Genomic DNA, 20,433 nt, shown 5'->3' on the forward strand with positions numbered 1-20,433 from the left:
ATGTAATTAAAAATTAATACATTACTAAACTATGATTGATTTATTACAAAATGTGATTTTTTTTTTAAATTTTTGATGAGTTGGATGTATAATTTTTTTTTATGCACCTGATATATCTAAGATTTTTCCTTAAATAATATCTAAGAAAAAATATTCTAGAAAAATTCAAAACAATTAGAGGAACTTATTTGTAAAGGGCCATTAGAAAACACATTTGCAAAAGTTTTTTATTAAATAAAAAAAATTCAATTGATAAGATTAAATAATATCTAAGAAAAACATTCTAGAAAAATTCATATAATTAGAGGAACTTATTTATAAAGAAATACTCAAAAACACATTTACAAAAGTTTTATGTCAAATAAAAAAAATTATAATTGATAAGATACACAATGAGCATCATATTTATACGATTTTGTACTTTTTAATAAATATAATCAATTGCAAAACACCTTTTTTATTTTTTTTCTCTATAAGATAGATCTATTATTTCAATTTATTATTCATTTTATTGTTGAATTTAATCAATTTACATTTTTATAAATAAATTTGTAGAAAAAATTTTCATTTAATTATTTTTATTTAAAATTAAATATAATTTAATTTTCAAGTAATTATTTTAAAAAATTAATTGAAAATATAATTTTTGACAATATTTATAAATTATAAATAAATTATAACCTTAAATGATGTATATATGGTTATATATTATCAAAATAAATTATATTAGATGATATAAAAATAAACTTTTCTGTTATATTACCATAAATAAAATAATTTTTTTACGAAATTATTGATCATAATATAAAATTTAAGAATTTAATAAAATCTGTTATTTGTTATTAATTTAATAATATATTATTATTTAATTAAATATTTTAAATATTTGGTATTTAAATAATTATAGTTATAAAAAATACTTAATATTTTATAAAATATATAATTATTTAAAAATAGAATAAATAATTATTTAAATATAAAAATTTAAATGTAAAAACTATGTTGTAAATAAAATAAAATTTTAAATTAAAACAAAATAATGAAATTGAATTTAAACAACAGGAATTAATCAATTAATAAAAAATTATAATTAAATTATTTTTCTTAAAAAATATATATAAAAATTGAATTATAGTTTTAAGATACTTTAAAAATTAATTTGTAATTTATCCAAAATATAAATATATTGACGAGTGGCAGGTCTGAGACGATACCAGTATCAGTTGCTCAAAAAACAGAGAAGCCTAAAAGGATTTGCCAATTGCCATGGAAACAGCTTCATGTTCGATTCTTAATTCTCTCCGTTTCTCAACCACCATAACCAACTCTAACAAATTCTACTATGAATCTCGTCCAAGAAGTAATTACAATTTCTGCTTGCGTCCTTCATGTGCTTTCACTTCCTCTTGGAAATTCAATTTTCTGGGGAAATACTTGCAACCCAATGAGTTCACTCCATTTTGTTCCCCCCCTAGCTTCCCAAACGAAAACCCATCTCCAGAACTTGCTGTTCTTCTCGAAGTTGATGGGTATTATTCTTTTATTTATTAATTCAACTTTTTTGTTGTGTGCTAGTTTTCCTTGCCATTCCCTGTAGGTGCCTTGGTATTGGAAATTTGAAATTAGTTTTAAAATTGCTTTTTTTTTTTGGGTTAAAAATTTTTTTTGATGTATGCAAGTTTGATACTTTTTTACTTTTGTGTTAGAGGTTATGGTTTATGATGAATTGCTGACCTTGTTAAGGGGATAATTGCATTATTTATTTTCATTCTACATTTATGTCACTAGTTGTATATGGCGAAATGTTTATTTAGTCTTTAATATGTTGTAGCCCTGCCAATGAGGGCAGGTTGAGTTTGGCAAGACCGCTCTCATTAGCTTGATAAACAGTGATTATCGTAAACTCTACTGCAGTCCCTCATTACTGGTATGCCCAAAAAAATGTTGTAGCCCTCTATGTTTGATTCCTTGACACTGTACCCATTTACTGGGCGTATGCATATTTATGTCTATTTGAGTTGTGGTTCATTGTTTGTGCCCCCTTCCCTTCCTCTTGCCCCAGAGTCTTTATTTTCTGCTCATTTTATTTCTACCAACCTAGATCATCACTGAACGTGAGTTTTTGTTTCAAATTCTTTCACCTCTTTTATTGGTTTGAATTTTCTACTTTTGACCTTTTGAGGATGCTGTTGTTTCTTATCAAGTTACTATACAGGTGCAAGCAATTCATTGATGTTTTGTTCTCTTAATAACAGTCTTCTTATGATGAATCATAGCTCAGGTTGTAGTTTTGGGTTTGGAATGTCTTGTACCTGTAATACTTAAACGGCTCAGCTCAACTGAATTCATCCTTGGTCCTAACTATATTTCTTGATCCAATATATTACAGTTAGCATTATGGATTCTCTTCCTTCATCCTGCTTGGTTTAGGGCTACACTTTCAGATCACTTCCGTGTTCTTCTTGTCTTCCTTGGTCTATGTCTCTTCTTTTCCTCTACTTTATCTTAGATATGCTATGCATTAACCAGTTTACATTTGACAAGGCAAAATCACCTTAGTTGCACCTCCTCCATTTTATCTTTAATGGTTGTACTTCCATAGTTCCACTTTTTCTACGCATGCACACATTTCTTATAATGTGGTTTTTTATTGTATATATCTGATGTGGTTTTTTATTGTATATATCTGATACATCTCTACCCGATCTTTATTGGATTTGCTCTTTTTTTTTTTCCTCACAATTCTGATGTTGCCGATAATCCAAATTCAGATCAGGATTTGTAAGTATAAAGTCTAAAAAAAGGAATAATATAAAGAAAAAAAAGTCTTTTTTCATTGAAATATATTTTTTTATTATCAATGACTTTGATTTGAAATAACAAAAAGATGACTAGTAATCCTTGTCCCTTATATCACTAAAGGGAATATCCTAGGATCCTTATCTTTGTCTAGGGGCGGCCGAACCAAATCGCTAGGGGATGGTTTTGAAGACGGTTTATGAACCGTCGATTTCGGTTCTAGCTCCGGTTTAAAACAGTTTTAAGGGCAGTTCAAAAAAGGACGCTTCAAGACGGTTTTGAGGACGGTTTAAGGGCGGGACTTAGACAAAAAAAAAAGATAGAGAAAAAATTTATTGATTTAGAATTTAAGTTATATTTGTAAAAATATTTTGATTTTTCTTATAAATCTTTCAATCAAAATAAAATTAAAAAAAAAAGAGAATGAAAATAATTTATCTCTAAGAAAAATTTAATAAGTAAAGACTTGAACTTGATTAAAAAAATTAGAGATGAAATTAATTTTTTTTAAAGAAATTAGAAAAAGGTGCATAAACCTAATTTTGCCTATGTATCCCTTTAGGATTTAGAGGAATTAAAATTTCTAGTTCTATTGCTTACCTTTTTTTTTTTTTAAATTATGTTATATGGTAGTGAGTGTTGGGCACTGAAAGAGTCGTATGCATCTAAGATAAGAGTTGCAGAGATGAGAATGTTAAGGTGGATGAGTGGCCATACTAGATTAGATAAAGTCCGTAATGAGAGTATTAGAGAAAAGGTAGGAGTGATGCCAATTGAAGATAAGTTGAGAGAAGGGAGATTGAGGTGGTTTGGTCATGTGAAGCGTAGACATACGGAGGCTTCAGTTAGACAAGTAGAGCACATTAGGTTAGAGGATAGAAAGAAAAAAAGGGGTAGACCTAAATTGACTTGGAGGAGAGTAGTACAACATAACCTAGAAGTATTACATATTTCTGAGGATTTAACCCAAAATCGTTCAGAGTGGAGAAAGCGAATCCATATAGCCGACCCCAAATTTTTGGGATAAAGGCTTAGTTGAGTTGCGTTGGGTTTATATTGATAATTAAAAAAGTATAAAAGATAATTAAAAAAGTATAAAACAGAAAAAAAATAAAATAGAGGGTATTGGAAATTTTATTGAGGATATAAAATAATAACAAAATAATTGAGATAGTGTTAAAAATTTCAATGAGCATATAAAATAATAAAATAGGGAAATTGAGAGAGTACTGAGAATTAAAAGGAGTGCAGAAAATAATTGTTCAGAGAATTTGAGAGAAATTGAAAAAGTATTAAGAATTAAAGAGAGTGTAGAAAATAATCGTGCAGAGAATTAATGATATATATAAATGAATTATGAGTGAGGTGAGGTATTTATTGAATTTTTTTATATTTAAAAGGCCAATTTGGTCCAGTTTAGAACCGTTGGTTCAATCCGGTTAGGAACCGTTGGCTCATGGTTCTTGAAAAATATGAACCTGAACCAAACTGCAGAAAGGCGGTTTCAGTCCGGTTTGAAGCCGGTTTTGACTAGTTTCGGTCCGGTTTTGACCGAACTAGTTCTGGTTCGGTTCCAGTTGAAATCGGACCGTGGCCATCCCTATCTCTTTTATTCTCATTTTGTGGATTTATTGTTTTTTCACCACCCCATATTCACTATTATAGAATGAAAGGGATCCTGTAAAAATATGATCAAATCATGTTTTGCTATTGTAAAGTATCAACCATTGAAGCACTGATTTTTCTCTCTTCTAGTTTTTAACTCTTCAACATTGTAAATAACTCTAGGGTGTCTTGCTTGTGTTGTCTATTTGCTTGCAGATTAACTTTTCTGCATTCTTTTTCTCACAGGGTCCTTATGGATGCATATCGCTTAGGAAATCGCCAAGCCTTTAATGTAGGTGCGGTGATGCATTAGTTATATACATATGGCATCATATTCGAATGCTTATGTTGTCTAATTATTTAAGTTGCATAAACTGACAGTTCTCTCTCTCTCTCTCTCATATTTATTTTAATTTTTATTTTTCAAACTATCAGCATTTATGAAGCTTGGACTTGATTGCGCAAATTGGACTGAACCTGTTTATGTAGATCTCAAAAGGTGTGAAGTCATTACATATGTTTCTTGTTCATCCTAAGTTTTCATCGTGCAAGAAATTAATTACTATCTAACTCTTATAATTAAGTTTGTTTCTAATCAATGTGCACTTCATTTTGACTTGGCTACAGTGCTAGGTCAGTTTTGGCATATGGATCACAAATTCACAGTTATGATTTTCTTTGAGTATATATATGTTCTTAAATATAATTTATGATTGATAAAAAATTAACATTCAAATTGAAGAAATATTTTCGGTTTCATTAATGTTAATTGTCCATGTTTACTAATTATACTTTTCTGTTTCTAGGAAGAGTGCTGGTGATGAGGAAAGGATGCTGATTTTATATTTTAATCAGGTGAATTTTGTCTAGAAATTATGCCTATTGTGTGATTTGTTTGGTTTATTTATCCTCTTTATTTGCTTGCAGATTGGTTGGCCTACTTCGTTGCCCACAAGTGAGAAAGGCACATTCATAAAAAATGTTTTGCGAGAAAAGGTATTATTTGAATGATTAGCATCATATTAATGAGATTCAGTTACTTGGTTTGATAAAAATATATTATCACGTCATGTTAGTATATACCTGGTGATTGATTAATGATAGAAGAAAGACATCATTACTTAGATGCTTTAATATGTACATTACTGGTTTTATCTTTTAACTATATAATGGGAAAAGAAGAAAGGTTCTAAGATTCAAAATTGTTAGAAAAATAAAAAAGGAAAATTTATTATGTTAATTATAATATATGGTCTTTAATTGGTTTGTTCAATTAATGAACTCACCTTTCTTTCTCAATTATATTTGTAGGGTTTGGCATTGGTTACAAAAATTTATTTTTATTAATACAACTCAAATAAGACATTTTTAATTGCATCTTTTTGTTTTTAATTTTATCAAATGACAAAAGAAATGCTTACCTTTATGCATTTTCAATTTTATCTAGTCCTTTTAATTTTTATTTATTTTATCCATATTTTTTTGACATTGGTGATTATTTTGGCTAGCTTATTGAAAAACAACAATTCTAACCAATCAAAGACCTATTTATTTATTTTTTGTTTCAAGTAATAAGTTAATAAATAAAGGAAGAGAAACAAAACAATTGAGTTCTACTTCCAAAAGTATTAAAAAATTTCAAAATTAAGTAGCCAACGATGCCAATATCTCTAGTGAGAGCACTTTTGAGCTTTATGTAACAAACTCCAATGTTTTCTCTCTGAACCCCATTATCGCATCCTTAACCATAGATTTTGGCATGGCCACTTTTGCCCTCACTACTCAATCAATGATAAAAGAAGTGGGGATTATTTGCTGTCAGTTTAATGGGAATGATCAATAAACTAATTTTAATCATTATCTTTTAATTGTTACCATTGTCAGAGGTTAAGGGAAAAATTTGATTAGCTTAAAAGGATTGGATGATGTTGAAATATTAGTGTGAATATTGTAAAATGGGTAGGCTTAAAATTAGCCAAGATTGTGTAGAGACTAGAATTGTGCAGTGATCATAGTTGTAAAATTAAAAAAGAGAGAAAGAAGATTGGAGTAAATTAGCTTAATTATTCCCTCAAGCCCTTTTGGGGAGTTAAATACTGTTACATGAACCCTAATTAGGAATACAATTACGTACGCTATTTAGGTCATATTTATAGGCACTATTTAGACATATAATTAGTCTACCTAATTACCATATAATTTTCTAATCTAAGGCATAATTATGGATTGTGAGTCATGTCACTTGGGAAAGAAACTTGCTTTTTGTTTCCCAAGCAAATTGATAATTGTTCTGCGTCTATTTTTGTTATTGTTTATTTAGACGTATGCGGTCTAAGTCTTGTTAATTTGACTTTGAGATTTCATACTTTTGTTACCTTTATTGATGACTATTCTTGTTACACTTGGTTATTTTTTATGAAAAATCATTCTGAATTTTCTATCTTTCAAAATTTTGTGTTGAAATTCGTAATTTCCCAATGCCCAAGCCTATCAATGAAGCATTATCCTGATGGTAAAATTGAATATCTCAAACCTCGCCTTGTTGCAAAGGAGTATACTTGGGTTTTTCAGACTTGATTACGGTGAAACCTTTTCTCTAGTGGCTAAGATTGCATTTGTTCGCTTTCTTATCCTTCTAGTTGCAATGAATCATTGGACATTTCATCAACTAGATATCAAGAATGCCTTTTTTAAATGGAGAATTAGCTAAAAAAGTGTATATGGATTATCCACTAGGGTTTGTTGTTTAGAGAGAGTCTGGTTTAATGTGTTGACTACGTCGATCTTTGTATGGTTACAAGTAGTCCCCAAGATGGTTTGGATAGTTTAGTACTGTTGTTCAGTAGTTTGGGATGCACTAAGTGAAGTAGGTCATTCAATTTTTATTGTCACACTCCTCATGGCAAACGTATCCATATGGCAGCATTGCGCATATATTGATGGTATTGTCATAACAGTTGATGATCATGAGGATATTAACCAACTCAAATAACATCTTTTCAATCACTTTCATACTTAAGATTTAGGGAAGTTGAAATATTTTCTGGGTATTGAGGTAGTACAATCCAGTACAAGCATTGCTATTTCACAAGGAAATATGCATTGGATATACTTGAAGAAGCTGACATTTTAGACAAGAAGCAAGTGGATATCCCATGGATTTAAATGTTAAACTTATTCTTGGACAAAGGGAGCCACTGGAAGATGTTGGTAACTATTGGAGACTTATTAGTAACCTCAATTACCTCACAATCACATAATGAAACATTTCTTTTTGCTATGAGTTTGGTCAATTAGTTTCTTCAGTTCTTGTGTGACAGTCATTGGAATGCAATAATTTGCATCCTTAGATGTATTAAAAGAGCCCTAGGACTAGATTATTGTATGTTTTGATGAAGATTGGGCAAGTTCTCCATTAGATAGACGATCCACTTCATGTTATTGTATCTAATTGGAGGAAATCTCATATTTTGGAAAAGAAAGAAGCAGGATGTCATAGCAAGATTAAGTGCAAAAGCGGAATATCAAGTTGTGGGCTTATTTACTTATGAACTTATCTAGTTGAGGCAACTTCAAGAGTTGAGATATAGAGATATCAAACAAATGAAGTTGATCTGTTATCAAGCAATACTACATATTGTGTCAAATTTTGTTTTTCATGAAAGAACAAAACATATAGAGGTAGATTGTCACTTTATTAGGTAGAATATTGAGTGAGAATGCATTGTTGCTGGCTTTGTCAATTCAAGTGAGCGGTTAGCATACATCCTTATTAAATCTCTCAGAGCATCAAGAATTGAATATATTTGTAATAGGATGGGTGCATAAGATATGTATGCTCCAATTTGAGGGGAGTGTTGAAATATTAGTGTGAATACTATAAATTGGCTAGGATGAAAATTAAGCTAAGATTATGTGGAGACTAGAATTAAGCAGTGATCATATAGATTGTTTATGTTTCTATTTCTATTGTAATTTATCAACATAAATCCCCTATCAGCTTAAGGGAATGATCAAGCAAACATTTCTCTAGATTTTTCTTTTATTTCTTTCTCTTTTTCTCTTTCTTTAGTTTGAAATTGAAATTGAAATAAATGTGCAAACATTGAATTTTTTTTTTTTTTTTTTTTTTTTGCAATGGATAAAACTAATAAAAGGAGCAGCTTGTTGGAATCCTACTTGATCGTAAATCCCTAAATTAAAGAGATAGTATTGTATTGTATTTCTTCTTTCCTTATTTCTTTCTTGTAGTTATCTTTCTCTTTTATTAGCTTCCTAGAATATCTAGACTTATTTTGTATTCAGGACTGTTGTATATAAATAGGAAGAGTGTATAAGGCAAATATAAAAAAACTATTTTCTCCAAGAATCCTTGTCAACATGGTATCAGAGCATAATCACTCCTTAATGGCATAATTTGCTTTTGAAAGGAACTAGGGTTTCTAAGTGGGTAAGCTTCTAATCGACCTATAGAAGGAGATTGAGCTGTCACCGCCTGCCTTAGGAGGAGGCCCACCCTTTGATCGGTATGTCACCAAAGACTCGTACCATCCGGCAAAGCGCTTGGCCTCACGCGTCGGCACAAGATCTCAACAGTCTTTCGTGTGCCCACGCATGAGCCCTCTTTTGGCAATTTTTTCCGACCGAATCTTTTTTCAGTGTTCTCCCCTGACCATCGTGCCTCTGCTCAACTTGTTCCTCTCGCCTAGTTTGCACCTTGATACCTGGACCTATTTGTTTTTGAGCTTATACTGCTACGTCTTTTTTTGTTTTTTTGGTACTGTTATCCTACCATTCTCTTTCTAATGGTTGAGGGATGTAGAAAGAGATGATTCTCATTGATTTCAATTAATCTGTACATGGGTATATATATACAATTGATTCCTATAATTGTGTTCTACTAATTAGGAAGAAATCCTAAATAGGAATACAGAATACAAAATATACAGAGAAATAATATAGTGATTGACTTTCCATAACATAGTGATTGACTTTCTATAACACTCCCCCTCAAGTTGGAGCATAGATATTAATCATGCCCAACTTGTTACAAATGTAGTCAATCCTAGCTCCATTCAGAGCTTTTGTGAAAATATCTCCTAACTGCTCTCCAGTTTTGATGTGTCCTGTTGAGATGATCTGTTGTTGAATCTTTTCACGAATAAAGTGACAATCAATCTCAATATGTTTGGTCCGCTCATGAAACACCGGATTAGAAGCAATATGAAGAGTAGCTTGATTATCACACCACAATTTTGGCAGGCAGGGAGGTCTTAAAACCTGTCTCATTTAGTAATTGAAATATCCACATTACCTCATATACTGATTGTGCCATGGCTCTGTATTCGGATTCAGCACTAGATCGAGAAACTATACTCTGCTTCTTGCTTCTCCAAGACACCAAATTTCCTCTAATAAAAACACAATATCCAGTAGTTGACCTCCTGTCAACCTTAGATCCAGCCCAGTCGGCATCTGAAAAACATTCAACATTCAAATGCCCATGATTACCATATAGCAAACCTCTTCCTGGAGCGCCCTTCAGATAACACAAGATTTGTTCCAAGGCTTCCAAATGTGCAACTGTTGGTGAAGACATAAACTGACTTAACACACTAACGGCATAAGCAATGTCAGGACGAGTGACTGTAAGGTAGTTCAATTTTCCTACCAATCTCCTGTATCTCTCTGGATCTTCAAACAACTCACTATCCCCTGCTAACAATTGTAAAGTTGGAGTCATTGGTGCGCTACAAGGCTTAGCACCTAATTTTCCTGTCTCTGTCTATAGATCGATGACATATTTTCTTTGAGACAAGAAAATACCCTTCTTACTTCTCATAACTTCGATACCCAAGAAATACTTTAACAATCCCAAGTCTTTGGTCAGGCGAGTTTGGAGGAAGGTTTTAAGAGATGAAATACCTGCAGAGTCACTCCCAGTGATGACAATGTCATCCACATAGACTACTAAGAGAATTAGACCAGCCTCAGATTGCCTATAAAATACTGAGTGATCACACTTACTCTTTTGCATACCAAATTCTTGTACTGCTTCACTGAATCTCTCAAACCATGCCCTAGGACTTTGTTTCAAGCCATAAAGAAACTTTCGAAGCCTACAAATTTTACCCAACTCCCCCTGAGCAACAAACCCAGGTGGTTGCTCCATATACACCTCCTCTTGAAGATCACCATGAAGGAAAGTATTCTTGATATCCAATTGATGCAGGGGCCAATCATATGTAGCTGCTAAAGAGATAAACAAGCGAATAGAAGTAAGTTTAGCTACAGGAGAAAAAGTATCAGAGTAATCAACCCCATATGTCTGAGCATATCCTTTTGCTACAAGGCGTGCTTTTAACCTAGCCACAGAACCATCAGGATTTATTTTTACTGTATATACCCATTTGCAACCAATAGCTTTCTTACCAGTGGGCAAAGGCAATAGTTCCCATGTACCATTAGCATCTAAAGCCTCCATTTCCTCTTTCATAGCATCACACCAGCCAGGATGAGACAAAGGCCTCATCAATGGTATTAGGGATAGGAACAGAGTCTAAAGAAGTAACAAAACACCGAGAACAAGAAGACAATTGATTATAAGAAACAAAAGAAGAGATAGGGTAAGTACATGAACGTTTACCTTTACGAAGAGCAATGGGTAAGTCTAGATCAGAATCATGATCAGTATAAGGTACATGATCTCCCAACGAAGTAGCTGGTGGAGGATCTGAGTCAGGAATCTCCAATCTCCTGGAATAAACATGAACAACAGGAGGTCGAGTTGGTCTAGAGACAGAAGGAACAGGCTGTGGGAGAGGACTAGACATTGGTTGGACAGTATATATTAAGAGATCATCCTCCTCCCCCTGACTCTCATACACAGATGATGGAGGAAAAAATGGAGTGGACTCAAAAAATGTGACATCTGCAGAAACAAGATAACGATTAAGAGTAGGAGAGAAACAACGGTACCCTTTTTGGAGCCGGGAGTACCCAAGGAAGACACATTTGAGAGATTTTGGATCCAATTTAGTAACCTGTGGACGAACATCACGCACAAAACAGGTACAACAAAAAATACGGGGTTCAATAGGGAATAAAGATTTTGTAGGAAACAAAGTAGTATAAGGAATATCCCCATTAAGGACAGAAGACGGCATACAATTGATCAAAAAACATGCCGTAGAAACTGCATCCGCTCAAAAGTGTTTAGGTACTTTCATCTGAAAAAGAAGAGCACGAGTTACCTCAAGAAGATGATGATTTTTTCTTTCGGCCACGCCATTTTGGGATGGGGTATCCACACAAGAAGACTGATGAAGAATGCCATTTTGTGTCATATAAGGCTGAAATTGTGCTGAAAAGTATTCTTTGGCATTGTCACTTCTTAATATGCGCACAGAAATATTAAATTGAGTTTTGATTTCATTACAAAAGGCACAAAAGATAGAAAACAACTCAGAACGATTCTTCATTAAATATAACCAGGTAACACGAGAGTAATCATCAACAAAAGTAACAAAATAACGAAATCCAGTTTTAGATGTAACAGAACAAGGACCCCAAACATCAGAATGAACTAACTCAAAAGGAGATGAAGCCCGTTTATTGACTCTAGACACAGAAGGCAAACGATGATGTTTTGCAAACTGACACGACTCACATTCTAGTACTGATAAAGACTTAAATTGAGGACACAGCTTCTTCATGGTAGACAAAGAAGGATGACCCAATCTACAATGAGCTTCAAGAGGTGTTAAGGTACTGGAGCAAACAAGCGACCGCGGTACATGATTTTCCAGAATGTAGAGACCACCTGACTCGCGTCCTCTACCAATAATCTGCTTCGTCGTAAGATTCTGAAACAAACACTGGTCAGGAAAAAAGGAAACAGAATAATTTAAGGTATGAGTAAGTTTACTAACAGAAAGTAGATTAAAAGAGAATTTTGGTAGACACAAAACAGAAGACAAAGACATTGTTGATGTCGGGTTCGCAGTTACAGAACCCATGACACTATAAGTGGAACGATCAGCTAAAGTAACAGTAGAGGAAGTGAGATTAGACTAAAAGCGATAGAAGACTAGAATTACTGTCATGTGATCTGCCGCACTGTAATCAATAACCCATTTGGATGAAGAAGACACAAGGCATGTAGTGGATTTACCTGACTCAGCGATCGCAGTGACAAGGGAACTGGTAGGCTTTAGAGATGCCTGATACTGGAAAAATTGTGCAAAATCCTCTGCAGATACTAAAATAGTTTTCTCAGAGGAAGATACTGTAGAATTCTCTGCTGCCATATTTGCCATCTGTGATCGCTGATTTTTTCTCTGAAGTTGCGGACAATTATATTTTGTATGGCTGTGCTCATGGCAATAATAACAAATGACTCCTCTTGAGTCTGATTAGAACTAGCCTCTCCATTACGCTGATTATACATTGCACTGTAATTCCTCCTCTACTTCCTCTTCTATTACCCTGTTGTCCATTTGGATTACAGCTAATAAGAGCACTACTGGCAGGCTGTGAAGATTGAGTACTCTCTGTACGAAGGACCCGTGTGAACGTTTCATGCAAAGAGGAAATCTCGAATCGAGAGGATCTCGAGATTTAGCGATCTCATACTCAAGGAAGGCTGCAAGAAAACTCATAATGACCATTGCTTCCGTTGGGCCTGCTGAACTTTCACATCAGGACTAAAAGGCAACAATACATTAAGTTCCTCATATACCCGTTTAAAATCCATAAAATAAGCCGTGAGAGACTTATCCTCTTTCTCAGCATGGTAGAATGCCTTACAAACATCATAAATACGGGAGATATTCCCTTTACCAGAATACAGAAAATCTAAGTAATTCATCAATTCCTTAACAAATTCACAGTGATTAATTAAACTAATTACCTCACTATGAATCGAGTTTCGAAGCTGCAAAAACAACCGAGCATCCTCCCTTAGCCAAGTTTGTCGTGTATCATCAGTGGGTGGATCTTTAGTAAGGTGGTCATCCTTATCAATGCTACGCAAATAGACCCTAACAGTCTTACTTCATTCCAGGTAATTCGAACCATTAAGTTTGTGTTCCGTGATCTTAGTCATCACCGGAATCACATCAGAAATAACATTCTTATTGTCTGCCATTTGTTGAGACAAAGAAAACTAACCGAAACGCTAATCCAAAGTGCTTATAGCAGCAAAATAACCCAAAATCACAAATCAAGCAAATACCAAAATAGGATCTGAGAGCCAAACCTCAGAAGTCCTTTAATGGTTATACTGGATCAGGCAACAGCACACAGTGGTGGAATGAGGGGGTTGAGACGACGCCGGCGATGTTGATTGGCGTTGAAACGGCCGCTCGGCGGCCAAGGTCTCTCCTGAGCTGGGTAGTGAGAACAAATAGTCACCCTAGATTGATGACCTACTCTGATACCATGTAGAAAGAGATGATTCTCATTGATTTCAATTAATCTGTACATGGGTATATATATACAATTGATTCCTATAATTGTGTTCTACTAATTAGGAAGAAATCCTAAATAAGAAATCCTAAATAGGAATATAGAATACAAAATATACAGAGAAATAATATAGTGATTGACTTTCCATAACATAGTGATTGACTTTCCATAACAAGGGAAAAAAAGGAAATTTCATAAACTAAGATGGGTACTATGACTGACAATCCTTCTTTATAAATTAGTCCTGTAAAGCTTGACGGCACTAACTATCTTGCATGGTTGAGATCTTATTGGTTGTTCATTCAGGCTAGAGGACTGCAAGGATATGTCAGCGGGGATAAAACAAAATCGGAAGCTGGGTGCCACTTGTAGTTAATGGGAATCAGAGAATTCTCTTGTGATGCCTTGGCTTATAAATTCGATGCAATCTTAGATAACCCGTGGATATTTGCTGTTGAAACTTATTCTCAAATGGGCAATGATGCACAGATCTATGAGCTTCGAAACAAAGTTCGTAGTACGAAACAAGGAGAGATGACCATTGCTCAGTACTATGCTGAATGGTGTGGTTTGTGGCAAGAACTAGACTATTACCAAGACTTTTAAGCCTCCTGTATTGCTGATGCTATTAAATTCCAAAAATTAATTGAGAAAGAATGGATCTATGACTTTCTTATTGGGTTAAACATAGAGTATAATCAGATTCGGGCCCAAGTGCTTGGTAAGGATCCTGTGCCTTCTCTAAGGCAAACTTATTCATATGTACAGGAGGAGGAAAGCAGGAAAAGTGTCATGAACTGTTCTTTACCTACTGACAAAGCAGGGTTAGAAGTTGCTTCCTCTCCAGAATAGGTCCATTAGATAAGGATTATTTACCCTGTGATTATTGTGGAAAATCAAGGCATATAAAGGAACATTGCTGGAAGCTACATGATTGCCCATCCAAAGGGCCTGAAGGTAAATGGATGGGCTCAACAAGGCCACAAGCAAATGTTTTTGAGACAATTAATTTTTCTGAAAATAATGCTCCTACTGTCACCACTGGAATCCTCATCAATATAGTCCTTGAGGCATTTTACTATCACTGCTGGAATCTCAAACTGCTATAGTTGCGTCCTCTAATTTTGTTAAATCAGATAATATTTTTCTTGCTAATCTTGAAAAATCTCTTTGGGTTATAGATTATGGAGCAAATAAGCACATGACAAGCTCTTCAAATAAATTTACAACCTATTCCCTATGTTTAGGAAAAGAAAAAGTCTGCATAGCGGACGGATCGTTAGCTAATATCTCTGGAAAAGGTTCTGTTGAATGCACTCCTACTTTAAATATTGCTTTAGTTTTGCATGTGTCCAGTTTTTTTATTAACATTTTATCTGTTAGCTCAATTGCTAAAGTCTTTAATTGCAAAATTAAATTTATTCCTTCCCATTATGTGTTTTAGGAACTGAAAACAGGGAGGTAGATTGCAAGATGACTTGTATTTGCTAAATGATAGTAATGGTTTCTCAAACCCTAAAGCTTTGGTAGGAAATTCAATAAGAGCTGATCAAGAGATCATTCAATGGCATAGGAAATTAGAATATGCTTGTTTTTCAACCTTAGAAAGGTTATATCCTATTTTTTTTTGACAATGCAAATCAGTGTTAGTTTGTGATGCTTGTGAACTTGCCAAACACGCAAGGAATTGTTCTCATTCAATAAATAATAAAGCTTTGATTCCTTTTATGACTATCCATTCTAATGTATAGGGTCCTGCTCAGACAATCTCTTTATCTGGTTATAGATGGTTTGTCACTTTTATTGAGTGTTGAATTAAATTGACTTGGGTTTATTTGATAAGATCTAAATATGAAATTTTTTCTTGTTTTCAGCAATTTTATAAAATGATTTGCACTTAGTTCAATGCACAGGTCAAAATTCTAAGAACTGGCAATCGGACAGAGTATATGAACAAAGTTTTTCAGTCTTGTTTAGAGTTTCATGGAATCCTACATCAAATTAGTTGTGTGAATACAAGTGCGCAAAATGGAGCACCTAAAAGGAAAAATAGACATTTACTTGAAGTGGCTCAGTCACTCATATTTACAATGAACTTTCCCACATCATATTCGGAGGATGCTGTTCTTACTGCAGCATATCTTATTAATCAAATGCCTCTTCACACACTAAATTGTAAGAGTCATCTGGAAGTTCTTAAGAGTAATAATTCATACACTATTCCTCCAAAGGTTTTTACGTGTGTTTGCTTTGTTCATAGGTCAAATATTGAGAAACTAGAACCTAGGGCCCAAAAATGTGTGTTTGTGGGTTATTCTAGCACTCAAAAGGGTTACAAGTGTTATCATCCTCCCTCTAGGAAATATTTTGTAAGTATGAATGTTACCTTAAGGGAATATGAACGTTATTTTCAGCCACCTCTTCAGGGGAGCATAATAAGGAAGAGATGTCTTTTTTACCTTTCTTAGGGGGGTTTTTTTGGAACCCAATCATAGCATTGAGGATAAGGACCAACCATCACCATCAGTTCCTCAACCCCAACCTCAAACCACAGGGAGATTGAATAGATTGGATTTAAGAATCTACACTCATCGGAATAAGATAAATACAACCATTGAGCAGGATATGACTGATCAGTCAAAACCTCTGGATTCAGCTTTTGAACATTTTGAGCCTGAAGAATTATGTGGTGAGTCTCCTTCTGATACTCCTTTTAATACTTCTGTTGATGACCTTGATATAACCATTACTCTCAGAAAAGGAGTTAGGACTTGCACTAAACATCTTATATTCAAGTTTTTTTCCTGTGATTCTTTATCTCCTTCTTATAGAGTTTTTGTCTTGTTTGTTTCTTTTGTTTTTATCCCACAGGATTGGAAGGATGCATTCCTTGATCCAAATTGGAAGGTAGCTATGGTAGAAGAGATGAAGGCTTTAACAAAAAATGAGACACGGAATCTTGTTACTCTTTCTCTGAGGAAGAAACTGGTTGTTTACTATAAAGCATAAAGCAGATGGTTCTATTGAAAGATATAAGGCCAGGCTGGTGGCAAAAGGATTTATTTAGACATATAAGGTGGATTATCTAGAGACTTTTGTGCTTGTTGCTAAAATGAATACAATCAGGATCTTACTGTCATGTGCTACAAACCTTGAATGGGACCTACAGCAGTTTGATGTGAAAAATGCTTTTCTGCATGGAGATTTGGAAGAAGAAGTATATATGGAGATCCCTCCAGGATTTGAGAGTGAAAAGACCAAAGGAAAAGCCTGTAGATTGACAAAGACACTATATGGCTTGAAGCAGTCACCAAGAGCATAATTTGATAGATTTAGTAAGGCCGTGATTTCCTTTGATTTCTATTAAAGCAATGCCGATTATATCCTATTCATGAAAAAAACATAGAGGTAAAATCACATTGCTTATTGTTTATGTTGATGATATAGTGATGACAGGAGATGGCAACGAAGAGATTGCTCATCTAAAGGAGCGATTGGCTCAAGAATTTGAGATTAAAGACTTGGGTTGATTAAGGTACTTTCTTGGAATAGAAGTTGCCAAATCAGATAGAGGGATTTTTAGTTCTCAAAGGAAGTACATATTAGACCTCTTAGATGAGACAGATATGTTGGGCTGTAAGTCAGTAGAATCTCCTATTGAAACTAATCACAAGCTGCAAGTTGGAATTGGGGAGGCAATTGACATAGGAAGATATCAGAGGTTAGTTGGGAGATTGAATTATCTCCCTCATACTAAACTAGACATAGTATGTGTTGTAAGCCTAGTGATCCAATATATGCATAATCCTCAAAAACCTCACGTAGAAGTTGTCTTTCGTATTTTGGGGTATTTAAAATCTACACTTGGAAAGGGATTTTTTTTTTTTTCAAAGCATGGCCATCTCCATTTAAAAGCCGTTACAGTGCAGATTGGGCTGGATTTTTCGATGATAGGAGATCGACATCAGGTTATTGCACCTTTGTTGATGACAATTTAGTCACTTGGAGAAGTAAGAAGCAAATGTAACAATAAGATCTAGTGCAGATGTAGAATATAGAGTCATGGCTCTGGGTATATGTGAGTTATTGTGGTTGCGAAAATTGATGGAGGAAATGCGATTATAAGAAAAAAACAATTTGTCCTTATTCTGCGACAACAAAGCTGCTATCTATATAGTTCATAACCCAATTCAACATGATCGGACTAAACATATAGAGATTGATCAACACTTTATAAAGGAAAAAATAGTTTATGGGTCTTTAAGTGTCTCTTATGTGACTTCCAAATAACAAGTGGCCGATGTGTTTATTGAAGGTTTAAACAGCAAGATATTTCATACTCTAGTTTGCAAGTTGGGAATATGTAACATATATGAATCAACTTGAGGGGGAGTGTTGGAATCCTACTAGATTGTAAACCCCTAAATTAAAGGGATTGTATTGTATTGTATTTCTTCTTTTCTTGTTATAGTTATCTTTTTCTTTTATTAGTTTTCTAGAATAGTTAGACTTCTTTTATATTCAAGACTATTGTATATAAATAGAAAGAGTGTACAAGGCAAACATATACTGAAATAAAAAACTATTTTCTCCAAGAATCCTTCTCAACACAACTAAAAATTAATATTTAGTTTATTTGAGTAGGAAATAAAAATATTTTTCAACCAGTTTCATTGAGTTGGATAAAATTGTTATCAATGTCAAAGTTTTAGAGTAAAATTGCTAAAATTAAAAGGTTTAGCTAAAATAAAAATGCTGAACAAAGGTCATTGGATGGAGAAATAATGTGTAGAATTATAGTCCCGCTGGAGTTATGTAGGGATGTTTTCATTGCATATGCTAATCTAGAAATTGCAGAAGGTGGTTTTTATGCTCTTGATATTATAGAAGGCATTCAATAGAAGCTTTGTTTTTATATTTACTTCTTTTATATTCTTACCTCCTGCCATGAGAAACCACAAGATAGAATTAAAATGTTGTCATTGGAGTGGAAGTCAGGATGGTTTCTCTCTCTCTCTCTCCCCCCTTTTCTTCTTCTTCTTCTTTGTTTATCCCCATTTTTGGAAGTGTCATGCGTGTCCATATTATTTGTTTTTAGGTAGGTCCCATTTCTCTATACCTGTAATTGGTGCTACATGTTCCTTGTGACTTAAAACAACAGCTAAATATATACATGCATGCACAAGTTCTATAGAAGCTTAATGCTAACAATTATATATTTATATTATTTTCACATTTTTCTTTGGCAAATTAGGTGCATAGAATTTGTTATAAGTTTCTGAACAATTATTAGTTGTTGCCAGAAAGTTGCAATGGATGAATTTATGATGTCAGAAAGTTCACTTTTACGTCCTGGAGTAGAAGAGTGAGTTGTCTCATCCCAACCGAGTCCATGTGTTGTATGTATTCTCTTGCATTGGCTACCTCCATAAATTTGATGCCTCTGTTTGTCATTTAGGCAAATGTAATTAGATCTGAAACTCTTTGGTGATTCTTCTAGTTAGAAGCCAAGGTGGATGTGTCAAAGCTTCTAAAGGATGAGATCATTATTTGTTGTTGCCATAAGAATAACAGTTTTTTTTTATTATTATTTTTTTAATGGAAAGTCATGAGGCTGGGGTTCAAATCCTAGCCAAAGGTTCAGCAAACACTGTCATTGCCATTGGAAATATTGAAATCCATGTTTTCCAAATGGAAAGCAGGTATTTTATTTTAAAGTAAAACAATGGTAAACATGCTAAACCTGTTTTCCAAGGGTCAGTTAAAATTTTGGAAAAAATCAATTTTCTGTTTAGAAAAATGTTAATTTAAAACTCAAAACTCTATGTTCCTGTTTTATCAGAAAAATTTTCCAGAAAATTATCCTAGTTTTGTACCAGCAAACAAATTCTTAAAGATTCAGTTTTCACAGAATATTTGGCATTACTTACAATTCAAGTAGGGTTTGAATGTTTGTGGTTCATGCCTCAATTTTGACAAACACTTTTGCCTGCAAAAGTTGGTTTTCAAAAATTATGATGATAAACTGATTAACTATTTCTCAACACAATGAGTCTTTTGGAAAAGTATGCAGAAAGGATTGATCTTGGTAACCTTTTAAGAGGTATGTAAAATGTGACAAGAAAGGGGCATATTTGAAATTTATAGACAAGCTCAAAAGATTATATGGTGGCTTTCTTTTATTTGTCCAATAATGGTTGCCTTGTTTTAACACTGATGAAATTATTCAATGGACTCGTATACTCCAATTATCTTAGCATGAATGTTTTAAGTTTGCATGTGAAAATTTTTGTTTGCAGTTTTATTGATGATGCATCTAATCAAGGAATACCTGTGGTCATTCTAACGGCATATGGTAAAAGTGAGGAAAATATTGCAAGGTATGGCCACTTTTTGGGGAAAGATATTTTATAATGTGTTAAAATATATTGAGTATTGTGATTGGGGGAATGACATGTATTGCCCAGATGCTACTCAAGCAGCACTACTAGCCTACTTCTCCTTAAATTATGTTTTTTTTTATCCTCCTATTGGAAACTTAAGCACATCATGCAGTAGCAA

General features: G+C 33.6%; 1 protein-coding gene across 4 annotated transcripts in view; it reads left to right on the plus strand.

Moving 5' to 3' along the window:
• Positions 1-1,202: 1,202 nt before the first annotated feature.
• LOC110668803 (CBBY-like protein) overlaps positions 1,203-20,433 on the plus strand; it is a 37,755-nt gene continuing 18,524 nt past the window's right edge. For all 4 annotated transcript variants that reach the window (XM_021830173.2, XM_021830174.2, XM_058130104.1 and 1 more), the window contains exons 1-7: positions 1,203-1,529; positions 4,651-4,700; positions 4,840-4,903; positions 5,211-5,259; positions 5,332-5,400; positions 19,176-19,237; positions 20,172-20,252. In XM_021830173.2, coding sequence (XP_021685865.1) covers positions 1,267-1,529; positions 4,651-4,700; positions 4,840-4,903; positions 5,211-5,259; positions 5,332-5,400; positions 19,176-19,237; positions 20,172-20,252 — 638 coding nt within the window. In that variant the 5' untranslated portion in view covers positions 1,203-1,266. The remainder of the gene's footprint in view (positions 1,530-4,650; positions 4,701-4,839; positions 4,904-5,210; positions 5,260-5,331; positions 5,401-19,175; positions 19,238-20,171; positions 20,253-20,433) is intronic.

The sequence above is a fragment of the Hevea brasiliensis genome, chromosome 11 (genome assembly GCF_030052815.1).
Source record: "Hevea brasiliensis isolate MT/VB/25A 57/8 chromosome 11, ASM3005281v1, whole genome shotgun sequence".
Classification (NCBI taxonomy): domain Eukaryota; kingdom Viridiplantae; phylum Streptophyta; class Magnoliopsida; order Malpighiales; family Euphorbiaceae; genus Hevea; species Hevea brasiliensis.